The 19,002-nt window shown below is 34.0% G+C and overlaps 1 protein-coding gene across 1 annotated transcript; it reads left to right on the forward strand.

The window, feature by feature from the left end:
- Positions 1 to 5,798: 5,798 nt before the first annotated feature.
- Positions 5,799 to 17,452, forward strand: LOC116128701 (kinesin-like protein KIN-4A). Its single transcript, XM_031414456.1, has 26 exons — positions 5,799 to 6,124; positions 6,623 to 6,769; positions 6,849 to 6,998; positions 7,165 to 7,418; positions 8,015 to 8,202; positions 8,286 to 8,410; positions 9,032 to 9,068; positions 9,189 to 9,280; positions 9,437 to 9,547; positions 9,658 to 9,771; positions 9,987 to 10,080; positions 10,574 to 10,686; positions 11,487 to 11,585; positions 11,665 to 11,778; positions 11,867 to 11,983; positions 12,086 to 12,166; positions 12,757 to 12,828; positions 13,896 to 13,989; positions 14,066 to 14,097; positions 14,454 to 14,551; positions 14,644 to 14,742; positions 14,941 to 15,162; positions 15,920 to 16,082; positions 16,420 to 16,575; positions 16,655 to 16,969; positions 17,371 to 17,452. Exons 1-25 carry the CDS (start codon positions 6,005 to 6,007, stop codon positions 16,865 to 16,867), a joined length of 3,105 nt encoding a protein of 1,034 aa, XP_031270316.1. The 5' UTR covers positions 5,799 to 6,004; the 3' UTR covers positions 16,868 to 16,969; positions 17,371 to 17,452.
- Positions 17,453 to 19,002: the final 1,550 nt, after the last annotated feature.

Consider the following 19,002-nt stretch of genomic DNA (forward strand, 5'->3'; position numbering starts at 1 on the left):
AACTTGGAAGGAACTTTGATACTAAGTATTGGTAATTGAAAAAAAAAAACTCCTAAATATTGATTGAAGTTGAGGTATTTTTATGGGTATATATGTAAATTTATCATTTTAAAATACTGTCAAAACCGTTGGAAAATAAACTCCCAAGCACAAGTTGGGTGTTTTAAAAACCACTACTAAAAACCCCTCAAAACCGCTACGGTAGTTTACCCTCAAAATCGCTACGATGGTTTACCCTTATAACCGCTACCATCAAACTCTCAAGCAGACCCTAAGGGGTTGATTTGGCGGTCAAGGAGGTTTGTTCCATTCCTTGAGTTCCGAGTTCAAATCTTGGGTCAATCTACCACAATAACATTATGGCTTATCTAGTCTTTTGAATTTGTAAGGTATTTAATGGATCTCAAGAATTAATTGAGATGCATGTAAATTGGCCTCAACTGCTGGGTTAAAAAAAAAAAAAAAAAAAAAAAACCAAGAATTGGGATTAGATCCAATTTTTTTTTTTTCTTTTAACAAGAAATTCAATTATATGAATTAATAAAACTATAAAAAGAAAAAAATTAACTCCTTTTTTTAGAGTCAGATTTAAAGAATCGAAAAATTTGATGTTACAACATCCAATTGGTGGAAAAATGAGATGGGAAAAAAGAGGAAAAATAGTTGTAAAACTTTTACTCTTGAAATTGCAGCCACTCTTACAAAGTGATAATGACAAATGAAGTTGGCCGATGAGCTCTAAAGTTATTTGACCACTAATTTGGATATCATCTTATGTTATGAAAAAATATTTCATGTACAGATCAAACGCATTATTGCTTGTAAGACCCACCAAGATAAGGTTTTAATTAGGTGTTAGCTAGCTTTCAACTTGATCATTTTAAGCAAATAATGTCACAGTCAATATGTTAAAAGATTCATGTTTTTGAGGATAATCAATCACCTTAATGATGTGATGCTCATATTCAAGTACATTAATTAATTAATTAATTTTTTTTTAAATAAATTCTTTTTTTCCCACCATTAGATTTGTAAGACATTTGAGTAATTGAGTAATGAATTAAAAAAATCTTGACTAAAAATAAAATCATGTCTCTCTCTTGATAAGACGACAACAAAACAAATGCTTAAGGTCCTACCTTATTTGAATAAAAATTAGAGTAAACGACTTTTTTTCCACCCAAATAATGTGGATTAATGACACTTTCTTACCCATAGATTTTTAAATTATCACTTTATTACGTAAATTTATATTCCATTTTTTATTTCAGCATCAATTGCGACCTCACACTATCACTATTCTTTTCTCCGATCATCACTTATCAAAACCCTTCAAACCCTACTTCCATCGACCTTGTTAATCTTTGACAATCAAGCAATTAGAGTTTGTGCAGTCGCCCATCCTAAGTCAAATTTCAATCAATCCCAACCACCACTAAAAGATTCATCAGCCTCCAATTTTTAAAAGCCCCAACAGTTTGGACTAAGTTTACTCTTTGTTCGCCACGTGAATATAAATTTGAGTAATAAAGTGATATTTTAAAAGTCTGTGGGTAGAAAAATATAATTAAATCATTATTTGGGGGAGAAAAAGTCGTTAACTCTAAATTTTTTAATGAAAATAACACATGATATTATCAACACTCAAATGCTTCATTATATTTTATTGAATAAATGAAGGGCCCAGGAGATTATGGATATATGCCTAAGAAAACCTTAATTATTGTATTATGGCTATATGATTCTTGCAAAGACTGGAATTAAAAGATGTTTTCTGTATATATTTTGTCATCACTCATCATGCTAGAACTTTATCTTAATATATAGTAGTTGAAATGTATCACTTGATGTGCAGAAATGAGTCCATATTGTAAAGTTTCTAATTATCCGTATGGACAGCTGTAGAACTCCTGATTTCTTGAATAACCGAAGCTGGGATAAAGCCGTTGAACTCAAACTTTGTTATCAGAACAGAAACTCGGCAGCCAATAAAATGGGGTTTTTGAGGATGAAAACGATAAAGAAAAGTCGAATGCAAAAGTGGTAATGGTACCCCAGTGCTTTAGGGTAATTTATGCATACTGATGAGAAGAGGAAGCGGTGCACATGCATCTGTTTGTGAATCTTCAAAGCTGGGCTGGAAAGAGGGAAAAAGAAAGATAAAAGCTCTGAGCATTATAAAGCTTGGAGACATTGCATTGATCTCTAAGACAAAAAATGTCATTCAGAATAAAAGTTAAGCAAAACTAAAGCAATAATAACCGGGGTGGTTTTGTTTTGGCTTGGCTTCAGACTCAGAGGACCATACCCATCATTAATCTACATTATAATTCATCATTCATATACATCGCAATAGGATGCCCACTTTTCGAGACTACAGCTTTTGATTCATTTAGAGAGTGTTTGTCTGAGTCAAAGTGTCAAACTAACTTATAAGGTCCTAATTAGATCTTATTGGATCCCAGGGAGCCCAAGATATCATTGACACTGAATAAAAGCTAGTAAACTCAATGAGAATGATCGGATCAAAAAGTGGGAACATGCATGTGAAGAAAAGACCCACATGAGCTGAAGGCACCGCACCATTGCATTCTTTTTTCTCAGAAAGGGAAATATTGGGAAAGAACAGAGAAGCAAGAATAAAGAGTATTGTATAATCTCCATTCTTCTATGTAACAAATTAAATGGAGCCAAACTCTGGTTTTTCCCAAGTTTTGCCTTGGAGATGGACCACAGCTCTATTAGCTTTGCAGTTACCGAGTGATCACTGCAAAATTTAATAAGAGTCCAGATATATAAATGTATTTCTGACAGAGATGAAAATTTTATTGTCACTTTTGATCTTTCCCATGTTTCACACATACCTAAGTGTTACTAAAAGAATGGCATTGGATACCTTTTACAGTTGGACCAAATGGCTGCACATGATAAATACTCAATTCTTAATCTCACTTCAACATGCATCAACATTATGAGCACCAATCTCTATTCCTGAAACTTAGTAACTTAGGGTCAAAAAGAAAGTATTATCAATAGTTTAGTAGAAAATCTGACCAACTTTTTCAAATTTTCAGGAACATGTTGCGTAAACAATGAGAGATTGTATAAATCAAACCCTTTTAGAAGCCATGTGTGCATCGTCCCTTATTAGCGAATCCTTCATTGTTGAAGTAGTCGCCAATTCCATCAGAATTAAACTCAGATTCTCTAAAAACTGCCTTTGGTGTATATTTGATATTTCATACAGTATATGAACTCATGAAAACCATTTTCTTGAAATTATATGTAACGCTCAGTCAAAATGGACTATTAATAGTGTGTAAATTGCTTTCTAGTAAAGGAATGATTTAAGTGGATGCATATATCATTTCCCTGCAATTGAAGCCATTCTTAATTCTTAAATCTTATCATTTTATAACAGCCTAACAAACCCTCCCATCAACGTTGCAAAATCATGACTTCTCAACTCACCGGCAAAATAAACAATTGTTTTATTATTATTATTTTTTTTTTCTCAAGCCGACCTTAAACCCACAAATTATTTCTTAATTTCATATTATTTTTTTGGCAGAAATAAGGTTGGTGCAGACCAAGACATTTTAACAACCAGATTATATTAATCTGTTAAACTAATTACATTACATCACTTAAACTAGCTAATCTAAAACAAAATGTATTTGACTATTTCAAGTCATATAAGTGGTCAACTTTCTGAGGTTGCTTTAGCTAACGGTCGAATGAAGTATAAATTGAGGATTAGGTATTCAGATTAAGGGAAACTTTGAGGTTAATTAGAATTTCTTCTAGACAAAGAAGATTGAAGTAAAAGGTACCTAGCCAGTCATTTTTCGTGGGGCAGTTTGCTTGACTTAAAATGTTACCAGAATCCACGCTTCAAGCAATGTGATTTATATTAAAAAAAGAGAAAGTATAACTTTAGATTTAATTTTCATGGTTCAACTACTAAACAAAATTATTTTTAGGCACCAAAATAAAATCAAAAGACTTTTCAATAGAATTTATTTTTTTGCTAATCAGGGTATTTGAGTGAGCTTGTATACACCTTAACTAATTTCTCAGACCTTAAAATTGATAGTTAGATGAATTCCAATAATGAAAACCTCTATTAATAACTGAAATGGGTTAAAATCAAGACTTTTTGGATAATATATCTAAAAGTCTTGATTGAACCGTTGGTTCAGTGATGGCTTTTTCAACATAATTCAAAATTGATGATCTAAACAAAGTCGTTGATTTGCGGGAGTTGGTTGCATATTTTGGCCTTATCGGTGAGTTGGTATTTGTAGTGAAGTAAGGAATAATAATTCAACAAACGTACAGCATGTAAAGCTTGTGTTTAACCGTGGCCGGGCAGAAACAGAATAACAGAAAAGAGAAAAACTGAAACTTACCAATAACAAAGTAGTACCCGGTGGTGTGTGACAGTGAGTAGGACCACCTGGCTGTAGAGATGCCATGTGAGGTAGGCCCCAATGGCTTATTTGTGCTATATGGCTATCGCTTTCGGTTCTTTTTTGCCCTTTACTTCTTCTCTGCCTCTCTATTTCACCGTCCAGCATTGCCAGCCTAGGTTTAACGCTTTCAAACTCTTTCATTTTTTATTTTATTTTTTGGTAACGAATCTTGCAACATATTTTTAAAATTACTTAATTCTAAAATAGTGAGCAGGTGAATGATAATTAGTTACCAACTCTTTTTTATTCTTGCACAAATTCCAGTGGCTCCTTGAAAGGACGACTGGCAGTCAATCCCAATATGCATATAAAATAACAAGACTTCTTTATGAATTCTATTAGTTATAACAAACTAAAATCCATTTTTAAATTTCTATCATTGTTACGTGGTTTGTCAAATATTTTCTTAATCTCATATTACCTTTTCGTAAATCGATCTTTAATATATATATATATATATATCATCTCTTAGGATTTTGAAAAAATAATTGAATAATTAATAATCTTTCAGTTGTCACCCTTATTAAAGTATGAAAGATTCAAACTGATGAATTTAGAGAACCTCCCTTTGTTATCTTCTATTATCAAGTAACGTAATAGTGGTTAATCCATCTTTAATATTCTTATTAATTTATCATGCTACAATCGCAGAATTTTGGTCTTGTAATTTAATGCCAGAACAACCCGTAGAGAACGTGTTCAATGAAGGAAAACAACAAGGACAGTTGTGTCTATTACCAAACTGTACTCATGTAATGAATGAACCCAAAAAACACCAGACATAATAAATGAAATCTACTATTTTTTTTAATAAGATCGGGATAAATGTCAGATCCGTGCGATTTTTTTCAGTCATATGTGTAAATTAATTGTTAATTATATTTATAGATCTATTAGAAATAATGATTTAATAGGACAAGAAATGGTATAATTTTCCGCCTAAAAAGCGTGTGAATATTAATTAGGGAAATACAATAATCATTCTTTTTCCCGAAAAGAACTAATAAATTAATTAGCCTGTGGACTTTGGAGGGTGGAGCCCAGAGCGGAAGGGCATAATGGTAAAAAGAAACAGCATAAGCACAACAAAGTACACCTAACAGTAAAGCATGGTCAGTCAGACTGAAAAAGAATAGAGAGAGTTGAGAGAGAGTGAAGCACAAGGAAAATGAAAATGATAGTATTCAATCAGTAGTTGTTGAATGTTGATATCCTTCTTCTATCTTGCGGTTACTTACTTCTTCTCCTTAATTTTCAAACAAAAGCCTAATCCGCGCCTAGCTTCAGCTTCCACTTTCTCAGTTACCAAACCACCAGCAACAACAACAACAACAACAACCACCACCACTTTCTTTTCTTTTACCTCTCTCTGTTAAAACCCAAGCTTCTTTGCTCTTCTGTTGCTGCATCGTTTTCCTTCATCCTAATCTCAACTGATTAGACAATGCGATTAATTTTTCCCTGCTAAATTAATCAAACTATCTTTGTCTGTTTCTGAGTTTCTTTCTCTCTTACTTTTATCACACATCATGGAAACATCATCAGAGAATTGTAGTGTTAAGGTTGCCGTTCACATACGTCCCTTAATTGGCGATGAACGTGCCCAAGGTTGTAAAGAATGTGTTACTGTTACGCCTGGAAAGCCTCAGGTGACTTCACCACTTCACAATTTCATTTCCGATTAACTAAATCGATTGTGTTTTCAGCTATTTTCTTAAGAATTAAACAATTCTATTGCATTCTCATTTTTTTTGAAGCTTATTTTATGACGGAAATCATCTTGTTGTTTCTTAGTCAAATATGCTTGATTATCCATGCATAAATATTCCACTTAGCTGCTTTTGTGTTAGCTTAAACGAAAGTGCTGGATATTTTAGCTTAAACTGTGAGGGCAATTTAATAATTGGTTTACAATATCCAATCTCACTATTAATAAGAAGATTGTTTCCAGTTTAATAAGACTCTGGAAGTCAAGTCGAAACTGAATTGTTCAAAAATCATGCTAATTACAATAATTGAAGCTGAAAGGTCTGCATTCTTCGATGAAACTTATGTAAATTCATGTGAATACATCAAATTTTGATATACCTTTGTGGTTTTCTAGCTACTATCACGAGTTACTTAAAATGGTAACGGGTGTGCCGCAGGTACAAATTGGCACACATTCCTTCACGTTTGATCATGTCTATGGAAATGGTGGCTCTCCGTCCTCTGCCATGTTTGAAGAATGTGCGGCTCCTCTTGTTGAGGGTTTATTCCAAGGATATAATGCTACCGTGCTTGCTTATGGTCAGGTAATAATATCTACTCTGTACAAAATTGCCTTATGTTTGCAGAAGCTTTTATTACAGTTGACATGTACAAATGTTGCAGACAGGATCTGGCAAAACATACACCATGGGTACTGGCCTTAAAGAAGGTACTCAGACAGGATTGATTCCTCAAGTAATGAATGCATTATTCAATAAAATTGATACATTGAGACATCAAACAGAGTTCCAATTACATGTTGCCTTCATTGAGGTACTTTCACTGTATAATTATTATCATTATTATTTTGCTTCAGTTTTGAAGCTATTAGTTTCAAGCTAGAATGTGATGGCTGGCTCCTTTATTTTCGTTCAAGACTGCTCTTTCTTGTGTTTTAAAATTCATTGCTGAGGATTAATTAGAGGTTTTGAATCTGAAGATTTTCAAGGAAGAAGTGAGGGACTTGCTGGATTCTGTATCTGTGAATAAGTCAGTGATTACTAATGGACACTCTGGGAAAGTTAATGTTCCTGGAAGGCCTCCAATACAAATTCGTGAATCATCAAATGGAGTCATAACACTAGCAGGATCAACTGAAGTTGCCATTAATACTTTACAAGAAATGGCTGCTTGCCTGGAGCAAGGATCATTAAGCCGGGCAACGGGAAGTACAAATATGAACAACCAATCCAGGTAAACCTAGGAAATTCAATCTTTTCTTTCCATCCTAGAAAATTCTGACAGGAGTGCAGTCTACTTATTTCCGGTTTGAGGGTGTTAATTTTGATTGTGTGTTAAAGAATATTGTTGTCGAGGAAATTTAGCTCTAGCATAGATCACCATCTTTCCTTTATACAATTATCTAGACATTGTATTTGCTTTCTAGTCCTTCCCAGATTTTCACAGCAGCACCTCTATGTTTGACCATGGGTACATGACTATTTAACAAAAGAGGAGGCTTCATAAACAAAATACTAGTGGATTTGTATTATGGTAAACTAAGTTGGACACCATGATTGCAAGCATCATTTTGTTTAAGATAATGATGTTTATGTAGTGGTCTTGACTTGAGATTGGCAATTCTACTACCTGAATTCATTTTCCAGTGCAATATTATAAAAAAAAAATTTGATATTGTTGTTGCTGAAACTTGCAATTATTTTAGTTTATTTTTGTAAAAAAGAAAATAATTTAAATTCTACTAGGAAGGGCAGATTTCATTGTTATAACTAATTAATGAATCTTCATAATCTGATGGGGCATGTGATTCCTCTGCATGTGTATAAAAGTCGGTCCCATGCAATCTTCACAATCACATTAGAACAGATGCGTAAAGTCCATTCAGTTTCTCCTGATAATGACACTCCAGATGAAGATATGGGTGAAGAATATTTCTGTGCAAAGCTGCATTTGGTTGATCTTGCTGGATCAGAACGAGCTAAGAGAACAGGTTCTGACGGTCTACGTTTGAAAGAAGGTTGGTATATCTACTTATCTCTTATTGTATTTCTATTTGTGCTAATGATAATGATGATTAACACTTTTTCTATTACCTTACAGGTATTCATATTAACAGAGGACTTCTTGCACTTGGTAATGTCATCAGCGCACTAGGAGATGAGAAAAAGCGGAAAGAGGGTGTGCATGTTCCATACCGAGACAGTAAATTGACTCGACTCTTACAGGTATGATTACTATGTGTTGATGTGTTGATTGAGCAGTTTAAGAGTATAATTTACTTGCTAAATCTCAATGCTGATGTTAGCATATTAAGTGATGACCTGATATTTAAATCATACAAGTTTATGTTTCGCTCTAGCTCTATCTCTATCAGTCATATTATAAGTAACATACATATAGTTGTCTTCAGCAGATACATCAAATCTAACATACATTAAATAGGATCATTCAGCCTCATAAAAATCTAATTAAATCTGGCTTCTTCTCTACTATCTGATGCTTTGTTAGATCTTAATGGTATATTGTCTAATAGCACATACTCATGAGTATTTGTCTAATATCTGTTTCAAAACTGTGAACTTCTATCTTCTTGTTTATCTTTTATATATATATATAAAACTGTCCTCATCCGTATCAAGGCTGAGTATCTGCTATTTCTTCATTGTTTAGGCCTTTAGCTGATACTTGTTTTTGATCTTTTCTTCTGGCCTGTAATAAATGCACCATGATCTACTATGATTTATGAAGTGATGAAGTACTAGTTAATGGAAGTTTGTTCTCTTTTTGGTTTGTTTTATTCTTTTTCAAGAACTTTCTGATTTACGTTTACATATGTTTTTTGGCAGGATTCGCTTGGTGGGAACAGCAAAACTGTCATGATAGGTAAATGTTTAAGCGATCCTTTGATTGTCAATTGGGATTTTATGCTTGTAACTTCAAGTTTTGAAATTATATGTTCTTTTTTCGTTTCCTTATATACTGCGAATGTTACTCTTTTTATAGCTTGTGTAAGTCCTGCTGACATCAATGCTGAGGAAAGTCTTAACACTCTGAAATATGCAAACCGTGCTCGTAATATTCAGAATAAACCTGTTGTGAGTTTTTGCATTTGACTTTTTCATGTCTTGTTAGTTATGCTCCCTAGACTGCAATTTATAGATTGGGAAACTTGATCTAGTTTTAAGTTCCATATATCTTTTTCACAATGAAAAAAGCTTTTCTTTTCTTTCTTTATTTTTTTTATTGTACAGGTTAATAGAGATTTAATATCCAATGAGATGCAAAAGATGCGTCAGCAGCTAAAGTTCTTACAAGCTGAACTTGGTGCTCGTGCTGGAGAATCTCCATCAGATACAGTGCAGGTATCAAGCCTTCTATAATCTATCTTTGCTCAAAGTTAGTTGTTTCTTCCTCTATGTGAAGATACCGTTGGGTTTGTTTGATGGTGCACATAATGTTTTTGGTTGAATAGGTTCTCAAAGATAGAATTGCTTGGCTGGAGGCTACCAATGAAGACCTTTGTCGAGAACTTCATGAATATCGCAGCAGACGTGCAGTTGTGGGGGACAGTGAAATTGATGCTCAAGTATGTCAAGAGAAACTACAGTTGTTTATCAGTTCTTTTCTCCTTCCTGATGTTTTCTCAAATTTCCACCCCTTGTATTAATTTGAATGACAATCATACACTTTAATACTAATACAATTTATTTATTTATTTTATGTTTACGTTATTAGTTCAGTGACATATTTATCATGATGTTGGATGATTATTATGTCTACTGTTCCTTTTATATATTTCAGGAAGGTCCTGGCTGTATTGTCAAAAGCGATGGTCTTAAGAGGGGCTTTCGGAGTATGGACTCATCTGACTACCAAATGGATGAAGTCACATCAGGTGAACCACCAATTAATTTGAGTAATACTATGGATCCCAACTTCTTTATCTGAACTGAGGTGAAACTTTAATTGCATTGACTTGTGGATAATGAGATAATGTGACAAATAATACATATGCAAATGTCCTAACAATTGATGAAGCTGGAATGTGTGATATTACTCTATTTATTTTGTAATAAAGACCACTTTAGATTATAGATACTGTAAGTGAAAGTGAATGAACTTTAGCAGTATTTCCTGTAGATAAAGCATGGAACACTATTGGCTTTTCCTTTTATTTATTTTGGTAAAGTTTCATTGCTCGCCCCCTAAATATTTGCTTTTGATACTACTACTGTTTTGGATGGGGTTTATTGAGTGGGTGTGTCTGATGTGCCACATCATCTTGGTGATGGCTCTATCTATTAAAACTGTAATTTATCATGTCACTCCCTGTCTTTTTTCTTCTTTTTCTTTTTTACTGAATTTGGGCAAAATTGCCATTTATGCAGATGGAAATTCTGGGGAAATGGAAGAAGTAGCAAAAGAATTGGAGCATGCACTTCGGCGAAGTACCATGGATAAAGAATTGAATGAGTTGAACAAGCGTTTGGAGCAGAAAGAGGTTTTTGATTTATCCGCAATCGTAAAATTATTTGTATATATTTATTGTTTATTTGTAGACTTGAAAGAGAACACTTTGAACCTCAAATTATGTTTACATGAGAAATTGAAATTGGTATGTACCTAGGAATTCATCACATGATTTATAATGTTGGTCTGCACAAAAAGTTTAAAAGGTAATGACAAGTTTGGATATGCCTGAACATGTGTCTTAGAATTGCTCACATTTGCATCATTAAAAACATTCTACATTACCTCTATGGCTGTAGCCTATAAAAAAGGATTAAGTGTGCATGCATAACCAATATTGTTGAATGACATCTGTTGCCCCTAGATTTTCAGTATTATGTATTGGATATCTTGGGAAATCATTACTACCTTTTGGTTCCTCAATTACCTTTTGGTTCCTCAATTTCCATTAATTTAAGCTTTTTTCCGCATTAGGAGCCACAAAAGTTAGTTATATCCAAAAGTAGGGTTCTGATTATAGAGAATTGCAACCCAAGGTATTTGTTGGGATTTTAGTTATCATATCCTACTTCATCTTGGTTTTTGGTTGAACTAAGTTGCTAATGATGACAAACATATTGTATATGGAACTGGTGTAGTAATCACCGAGCATATATTGTTCCTGTGGCCAGCCATACAATGTCATTGCTCCCAAAGCACCTTATAACATGAACGTTTAATTTTCTGTTAGTCTTTATAAATCATCCGAAAATGCACTCAGAGTTTAATTAACAGAGTTTAATCCAAAACCTTTAATCTAACATCTGCCCTGCCGTTTTTAATTCAATGTAGTCTGAGATGAAACTCTTTGGAGGGATTGACCCTCAAGCACTCAAGCAGCACTTTGGGAAGAAAATCATGGAACTCGAAGAAGAGAAAAGGATTGTGCAGGTTAAGTCGGAAATTATTCCATTTCAGTTATTAAATACACCTTCACTTCAATTGCTGATGTTATATAGTACTGTCACAGCAAGAGAGAGACCGTTTGTTGACTGAAGTAGAGAACCTTGCTGCTAATTCTGATGGCCATATGAACAAAACGCAAGATATTCATGCTCAGAAATTAAAATCACTTGAGGCACAGGTGAGAATATCTTTTATTTAGTTATCAATCTATTGCCATGAACTTGATTTCTTGCTTAATTGCTGTCTAATTTCATTGTCAAATTCAGATTTTAGAACTTAAGAAGAAAGAAGAAAGCCAGGTTGAGCTTTTAAAGCAAAAACAAAAAAGCGATGAAGCAGCAAAGCGGTTGCAGGCTGAAATTCAGTATATCAAGGCTCAAAAGGTTGGCTTTATTTTTGGTGCTTTTACCAAGTTTAGATCAACTACACAAGTGACCACAATATTTATGATGTTGGGATATTTCTGCTTTTTCATTGCATTGCAGGTTCAGTTGCAACATAAGATAAAACAAGAATCGGAGCAATTTCGACAATGGAAGGCCTCTAGAGAGAAGGAATTGCTTCAGGTGATTTACTACAATAAATTTTAGTTGTCAAATGTTTTAAGTATTTTCAAATGCCATGGATTTTCTGTTTCAAAAATCATGCTTCACAATGTATTGTAAGACATCACTAAGTCAAGATTTCTGGTAAAAAGAAGTGTTTTAACTTTGCAACTAAGTCTCTGCTTTCATTTGAAGTCCATTTCTTTTGGACAGATTCTCATTGCATGTGGTTTGGAAATTCATAATGTGCTTATTGGAGTGACACATGACACACGAAACACATAATAGATCAATTGTGATAAATAATTCCCGATTAAATGTTCCAGCAAAAGAGACTAGAATATTCTTTTTTCTTTAAAACTGAAACTGAAGCCATTACAATGTTTTTATCTTCACTTTCTAAATCATTTGTAGAAAATTTCCAGTGCTTTTGTTGACCTGATCATTCTTCTTGATCGTAATGATATTTGGAATCATGTTTCTATAATTTTGATTGCCGTGATCTTGAATTTCTTTTTAAATTTTAATCGTGCTGAATTCTTTTATGTTGTGTTTTGCATTTTGTATGAATATTTCTTGACCACAATTATATTTTCATATTTCTGAAACAGCTCAAGAAGGAGGGAAGGAGAAATGAATATGAGCGACATAAACTTGAAGCACTGAATCAACGCCAGAAAATGGTAAAAGAATCATTTCTTGCAATTGTTTGATAACGTGTGTCATGATTCTGTATTGTAATGTCTATCTAATGGAAAGAATACTCATTAGTGTTTTGCTGATCTGCAACCCTGAAGATTGGGTTGAATGGGTAAGACCTTTGGTTTCGTCAAGAGGTCAAGACATTATATAGCACAAATTAGTTTAGAACTTTATGAACGCTAAGAAGAGGTCAGGGAAGTTTTGGGCAGTAAAAGAGAAAAAAAAAAAAGAAACTTTTTATGGATCCCCAGTTTCTAGTTCAGTACATGGGGCTTTTATCCTATGTGTAGATCTCTTGGTTGGTCCACTGTGAAAAATATTGGTGCACCTTTTTTTGCTTTTCAAATACAGGGTTCAAGTGGGATTTGGTGCCAGACTTTTATATATCTTGGATTTAGATTGGCTATTGATCTGAACCAATATTCCCGTGGGATTTGGATGATTAATGATCTTTGAAATGTTAATCACTGGACATCCAGTCATAGCTTTATTCTGACCTAGTTATATTAGTGTTTAGGCAACATTATGGCACTGTGAGTGAGGATTGATCCGGTTCAGCCTTAGGGTAAAAGCTGATGGAAAAGATAGAGATAATTAGATGACACCATTCTTCTCTTTCTTTTGACAAATAGTAAGGTAAGTATGAGGTCAAAACAATAGGATAAAAGATGTAAAAGTAATATGACCAAGAATTTTTTTTGAAAAGGTGGGAAAAAGAAAAAGAATTGAACTTTGCAAATAGAAGATGAAGAAGGTACACTCAAACTGTAATTAACCAAACCTCTGTTAAAAATAAGTGAAAATCATCAAGTATGAAATTGACAGAATATATATAGGTGAACAAGAGTTAGAATCAGCCTGGAAACTCTGAAAAAGTGACACCATTGAGATGCAATCATAGAAGTATTTCTTTCTGCCTAAAGAAAGTCAAACTCAAGTGTTTTCATCTTTGATTACAACACATGTTGCGTCTGTGTCTTCTGTTGATTCTGTGAGATGCAGTCATAGAGATTCATACTGTTTCTGATCATTGCACTTCTTCTTACAGGTTCTTCAAAGAAAGACTGAGGAGGCGGCAATGGCTACCAAAAGGCTAAAGGAGTTGCTGGAAGCCCGCAAGTCATCTACACGTGACAGCTCAGGTGAATATCATTTTCTTTTTGTTTTGTAATCATTCAGTCTTTGCTTATTTCCTAATTTTGATGTTATGTCTTTCAGTTAATTCCAATGGACATACACCAAATGGACAGGTACACAATTTACACTTAACAGTCCTCATACTGCTGCATGTTAACCTTGATTAGTCAAAGACTTTTCATATCCAGCAGCCTGATTGGTTGTGGTTGGTTAGGTTTCCTGACCAGAGAAAATTGTGTTTTAAAAAAAATATTTAGACAATCAACCATATAACAGGGTTCATAGGTTGGTTTAGTTGACTTACTAACCATTTGTATTTTTCGTTTTTTTTCTTAACCCGAAAACAACTGGCCTGAACAGTTTGAAACCCAACCTGGAGCCATCTGAAGGTGTCTCATTGGAGAATTTATTACTAATTATGATACAGAGATAATGACAGGAAATTTTTAATTCTGTTTTTGTTTTTTAGAGCAATGAAAAATCTCTCCAAAAGTGGCTTGACCACGAGCTAGAAGTCACGGTGAATGTGCATGAAGTTCGTTTTAAATATGAGAAGCAAAGCCAAGTGTATGTTTTGGGCCCTTTTTTCTTCTTATATTTGCTATTTTTAACCTGTCAAAATTGTTTATGAATTTCTAAAATTTTTACAACTCTTACAGGCAAGCTGCATTGGCACAGGAGTTATCTGTATTGAAACAAGTGGAACAGTTGTCATTAAATGGCCATAGTCCCCAGAGAGGGAAAAATGGACAGTCCAGGTATCTGATCTGCTATTTTTCTCTTTATGAACTTTTTTTTCCTCCCATATGTTGTGTACTGTTACACCGAAAATGCTGAGACCTTTACTTTAGCCATATACTTTATAATAGCAATAATTATTGAACTATAGCAATGTCTTAACTTCTACAAGGAATAAATTCTATTCTGCTTACTAGTTGTGTTTAATAACCATTTAGATTGTTATCCTTATCACCAAATGCAAGAATGGCTAGAATGGCTTCTCTGGAGAACATGCTGAGCATGTCTTCAAATGCACTCATGGCGATGGCTTCACAACTTTCAGAGGCAGAGGAAAGAGAGCGTTCCTTAATTGGTCGTGGGCGTTGGAACCATTTGCGCTCTATGGGAGATGCTAAGTACTTGCTTCAGTATATGTTTAATGTTGCTGCACAAACAAGGTATTAACTAACCTAGTGACTAGTGAGAATATGAATGATTTTATTTTTACTTGTTATTCGTGCAATTTTGCACGATTTTTATCTGATAAGTGTAGTTATTTTAAGTATCTTTTTTATGATCCGTTATGAATAGTTGAATAGAAAAGAATAAACTCTTGTGGTTTAACCCCAAAAAAAAAAAGAAAATTGTTACAAGCTAATAAATAAGAAACTGCGAAAACCTATTTTCATGCATCCTTTTTGTACAAACACTTCCATTCCTGCTTGAATTTATTCTTATTATCAACATAAGAATCAAAACATTCCATAGCTAATTGTTGATATGAATCTCCTATATATTCTTCCATTTCTTTGATTTCTCCAGTGATGTTGACAATTATGATTCATGGTTTCTTGTCTTCTGTATACCTTTAAATTGCTGTTTTGAGTCTTGTGTTGTTTACCAGAGTGCAAGATTTTAAATCTCCCTAGTTTAGGATGTTCCAACATTTTTTTTCAGGCTGCAAACTGCAAGAAAATTTAATCTTCTTTCCTTGCTATCTGGCCATTTTAAATATATAAATGCATTAATGTACTTTGAGAACCATTTTACATAAGAAAAATCCTCGGCTTTGTCACGTTCTGACCCTATATGACATCTGGATTTTGGTTTCAGTGGTTGGAATCAACTGTGAGCAACTGTAAATAGAGCTGATATCTTTTGTAAATATTAGTGATTTCTCGAGTGTTAATACTTTCAGTACTCATCTTTCAACAGGTGCCAGTTGTGGGAAAAAGATATGGAAATTAAAGACATCAAAGAGCAACTAAATGAGCTTGTAGCTTTATTACAGCAAAGTGAAGCCCAGAGAAAAGAACTCATTAAGGAGCAAAAGATCAGAGAGCAAGCTGTTGCCATTGCCTTGGCTACACCACCTTCGGTGAGATATCTGCCCAACAGTTCTCAGTTTATTATTTATATATTGGAAAATGTTCTCATGTAAGCTGGTAGAAGAAATTAGTATCTTTCTTTGCAATTGATGATATAGTATGAAAATACCAAGCTCAATATAGCATCCTAATCTGGGTTAAAATATTGACAGTACCATTTACCTTCTAACTTGGTGCTTTTGTTCATTTGAGACAATCCTGAAATACGAGACTAATGTTTTTGAGGCACTCTAATGAAAACTGCTGTACTTTTTTGACAAAATTGTCTTTGAACTCCTATTTTTAGTTTTGGTTATTGTTCTTATACTTTTGAAGGGCAATCTACAGGGGAACTCACGCAATTCATCAAAACACTTTGTGGACGAAATGAGTGGACCCTTATCTCCAGTGTCACTTCCAGCACCAAAACAACTCAAATTTACACCTGGCATTGCTAATGGGTCAGTTAAAGGGTCAGCAGCATTCTTAGACCAAACAAGAAAGGTAATTTTTCTGCTCAATGGTTTCATTTTGATTTGGTCTTTCGGCCTGATCAACAAAGTAGAGGTGATTGTGAATGCAGATGGTTCCAGTTGGCCACTTGTCAATGAAGAAACTGGCTACCGTAGGTCAAACTGGTAAACTGTGGAGGTGGAAGAGGAGCCATCATCAGTGGCTACTTCAGTTCAAATGGAAGTGGCAGAAGCCTTGGAAACTCTCAGAATGGATCAAGCACAGTGATGAGACAATCATGAGGTCAAGGCCCCGTCAACAGGCTCTAATAGATGTGATATAACATGACAACCTCATCTTCACCAGCTCTCTTTTTCCTGTATATACATCTAGATTGCTATATAAGATCTGACCTATGGCCGAGTGATAACAAGAATAACTGCAGGTAATCTTCCTCTTGCTGTTTTGGTGTTTTATTGACCTCAATAGTAGCACTGAAACTTCATTCATGCTTCATTGGAATTCATTAATTTGCTACTCCTGATGATTTCAAAGTAGAGCTGGTTCAGTTCCAGCCTGCTGTGTAGATTTGTTAATTAATTAGCTGACTGCATGATTTGTTGCATAATTTGAAAAACAGAAATCCATGACAATTTTCATAACTATTCCCTTAAAAGAAATTGGAATCTGCCATCTTGAGTGGCTAATACATTTGACCTCCAATATTTGTTTTTCAACCAGGGCAGCTCCATTTGCAGTCATATTCATTAATGTTGACATTTCTGAGCAAGAAAACTTGAAAACATAACTTAAGTTGATAGTCTTTTTTCTTTCACTTGGATGCAGACATGTTGTGAATAGGGAAGAGGAGGTTGGTGCTTCCATTGTGTAATGGTATTGACTATTGACACGTTAGATTGCAATTTGCGCGACTCAGGTGATGTTATCTTCAAGTTTTATAGTGATAATTGAGAGCATCTTGTGAGGCTGGTGGGTTCACATGAAGATACAGAAAGTAGCAAAAGGGTGACTAAGAATCGTTGCATATGTTGTAGATGTGATAATGTATTTTGTTGTATTCTTTTTAAGGTTTTGTTAGTTATAATGAAAGGGAAGAAATTCTCTTGCTAAGTCAATAGTTTTGTGCAACATCGAGCTTTCAAATTATTATTATTTTTTTCTCAGTTTTTTTTTGTACATATTATTGTAAGAATTGTTTTCTTTATAAGAGTATGAGCTCATTAGTTTGTGCCTTATCTATGTTTTAATTGTGCTCAATTAATCTGAGAATATCTGCGAACCAGCTTGCGCCTTACTGTCAAGATTTATGTCAATCATGAACTTGTTGCTTCCATCTACCATGGTGGAGCTCTTATGGGGCATATTTTTAAAATCTGAGCTCCTATTTTAAAAATAATAGAAGTATTTTGTATAACACTATAAGTCTATAAGTGCAATTTGGGTGGCTTTCCAATTCCACCAAAGAGACAGCTCCCATTATAGTTTATCAACTTGCATAGCAGCTTACATGTGCCTTACTAATGACCCTTAGATTAGTGCCAACGTGCTCCAAATCTAATGGTTTGGGTTGGCTTATGTGATGCGGTTTGTAGGCCACAAAAGGCCTTGTAATGCTTGTAAAATTCATTCATCACGTTTCCAGTTATGGGAAAGCTAATATCACATATTAAAATTAAGCCCTATATGTCTCATTTGTCTCACTTGAATCCATCTTTCTTTTATTTTGTTAACTCAACTCCTTGCTGTGTATTATTATTATATTAATAAAGATCGGTTCACAGTCTAATCTCATAAACTCTCTCTTATAATCTCTACGTGGCAGCTCTCAGTTTTTTGATAATAAATTTTGAATTTTAGGAAATTTATTAACAAAAAACTGAGAATATCCACCTAAAAGTATAAAAAGAGAATTTATGAGATTAGTTTATAAGGGCTTAACCACTCAAATTCGTAGCGTGTGAGGCCTAAATCGGCCTGTTCAATAATCCAATATCAAATTTGCGTCTGTCTTTTAGTTGTAGTTGGGCCCGGGCCGACTCTGGACGTCTGAGATGGGTAAACACAAAATTCTTAATCACTTTAAGGTTTCGATGAGATATAAGAAAGCACAAATATAAATAATTTATAACAATAATAGTACACTTACAAATAAATTTTTAATATAAAATAAAATGATAAAAAATAAATAAAAGTGAAATAAAAAACAAATTCACTCTTTCGTTCTACAAATAAATTTATTATAATAATAAATTTATTTATAGGCGTAGAATTACTCGTAATAAATTAAGATTTCCCACCTGAATTTTGTTAGTTGAACAATTACACACTTGACACCTGCCGCACCACTTGGGCAATTCCCATGGCCATGGTTCAGCTGTCAGAACTCAGAAGACATGCCTCCTACTCATCACCTCCACCGCACCTGCTTTCTGACTGTCAAAATTTTATAATGTTTTC

The sequence above is a fragment of the Pistacia vera genome, unplaced genomic scaffold (genome assembly GCF_008641045.1).
Source record: "Pistacia vera cultivar Batoury unplaced genomic scaffold, PisVer_v2 Contig201, whole genome shotgun sequence".
Classification (NCBI taxonomy): domain Eukaryota; kingdom Viridiplantae; phylum Streptophyta; class Magnoliopsida; order Sapindales; family Anacardiaceae; genus Pistacia; species Pistacia vera.

Coding starts and splice junctions, on each gene's coding strand:
- LOC116128701 (XM_031414456.1), top strand. CDS start 6,005: ATGGAAACATCATCAGAGAATTGTAGTGTTAAGGTTGCCGTTCACATA. Junction 11,586..11,664: donor AAGAGAAAAGGATTGTGCAG/GTTAAGTCGGAA, acceptor GTACTGTCACAG/CAAGAGAGAGACCGTTTGTT. Junction 16,083..16,419: donor CCTTGGCTACACCACCTTCG/GTGAGATATCTG, acceptor GGCAATCTACAG/GGGAACTCACGCAATTCATC.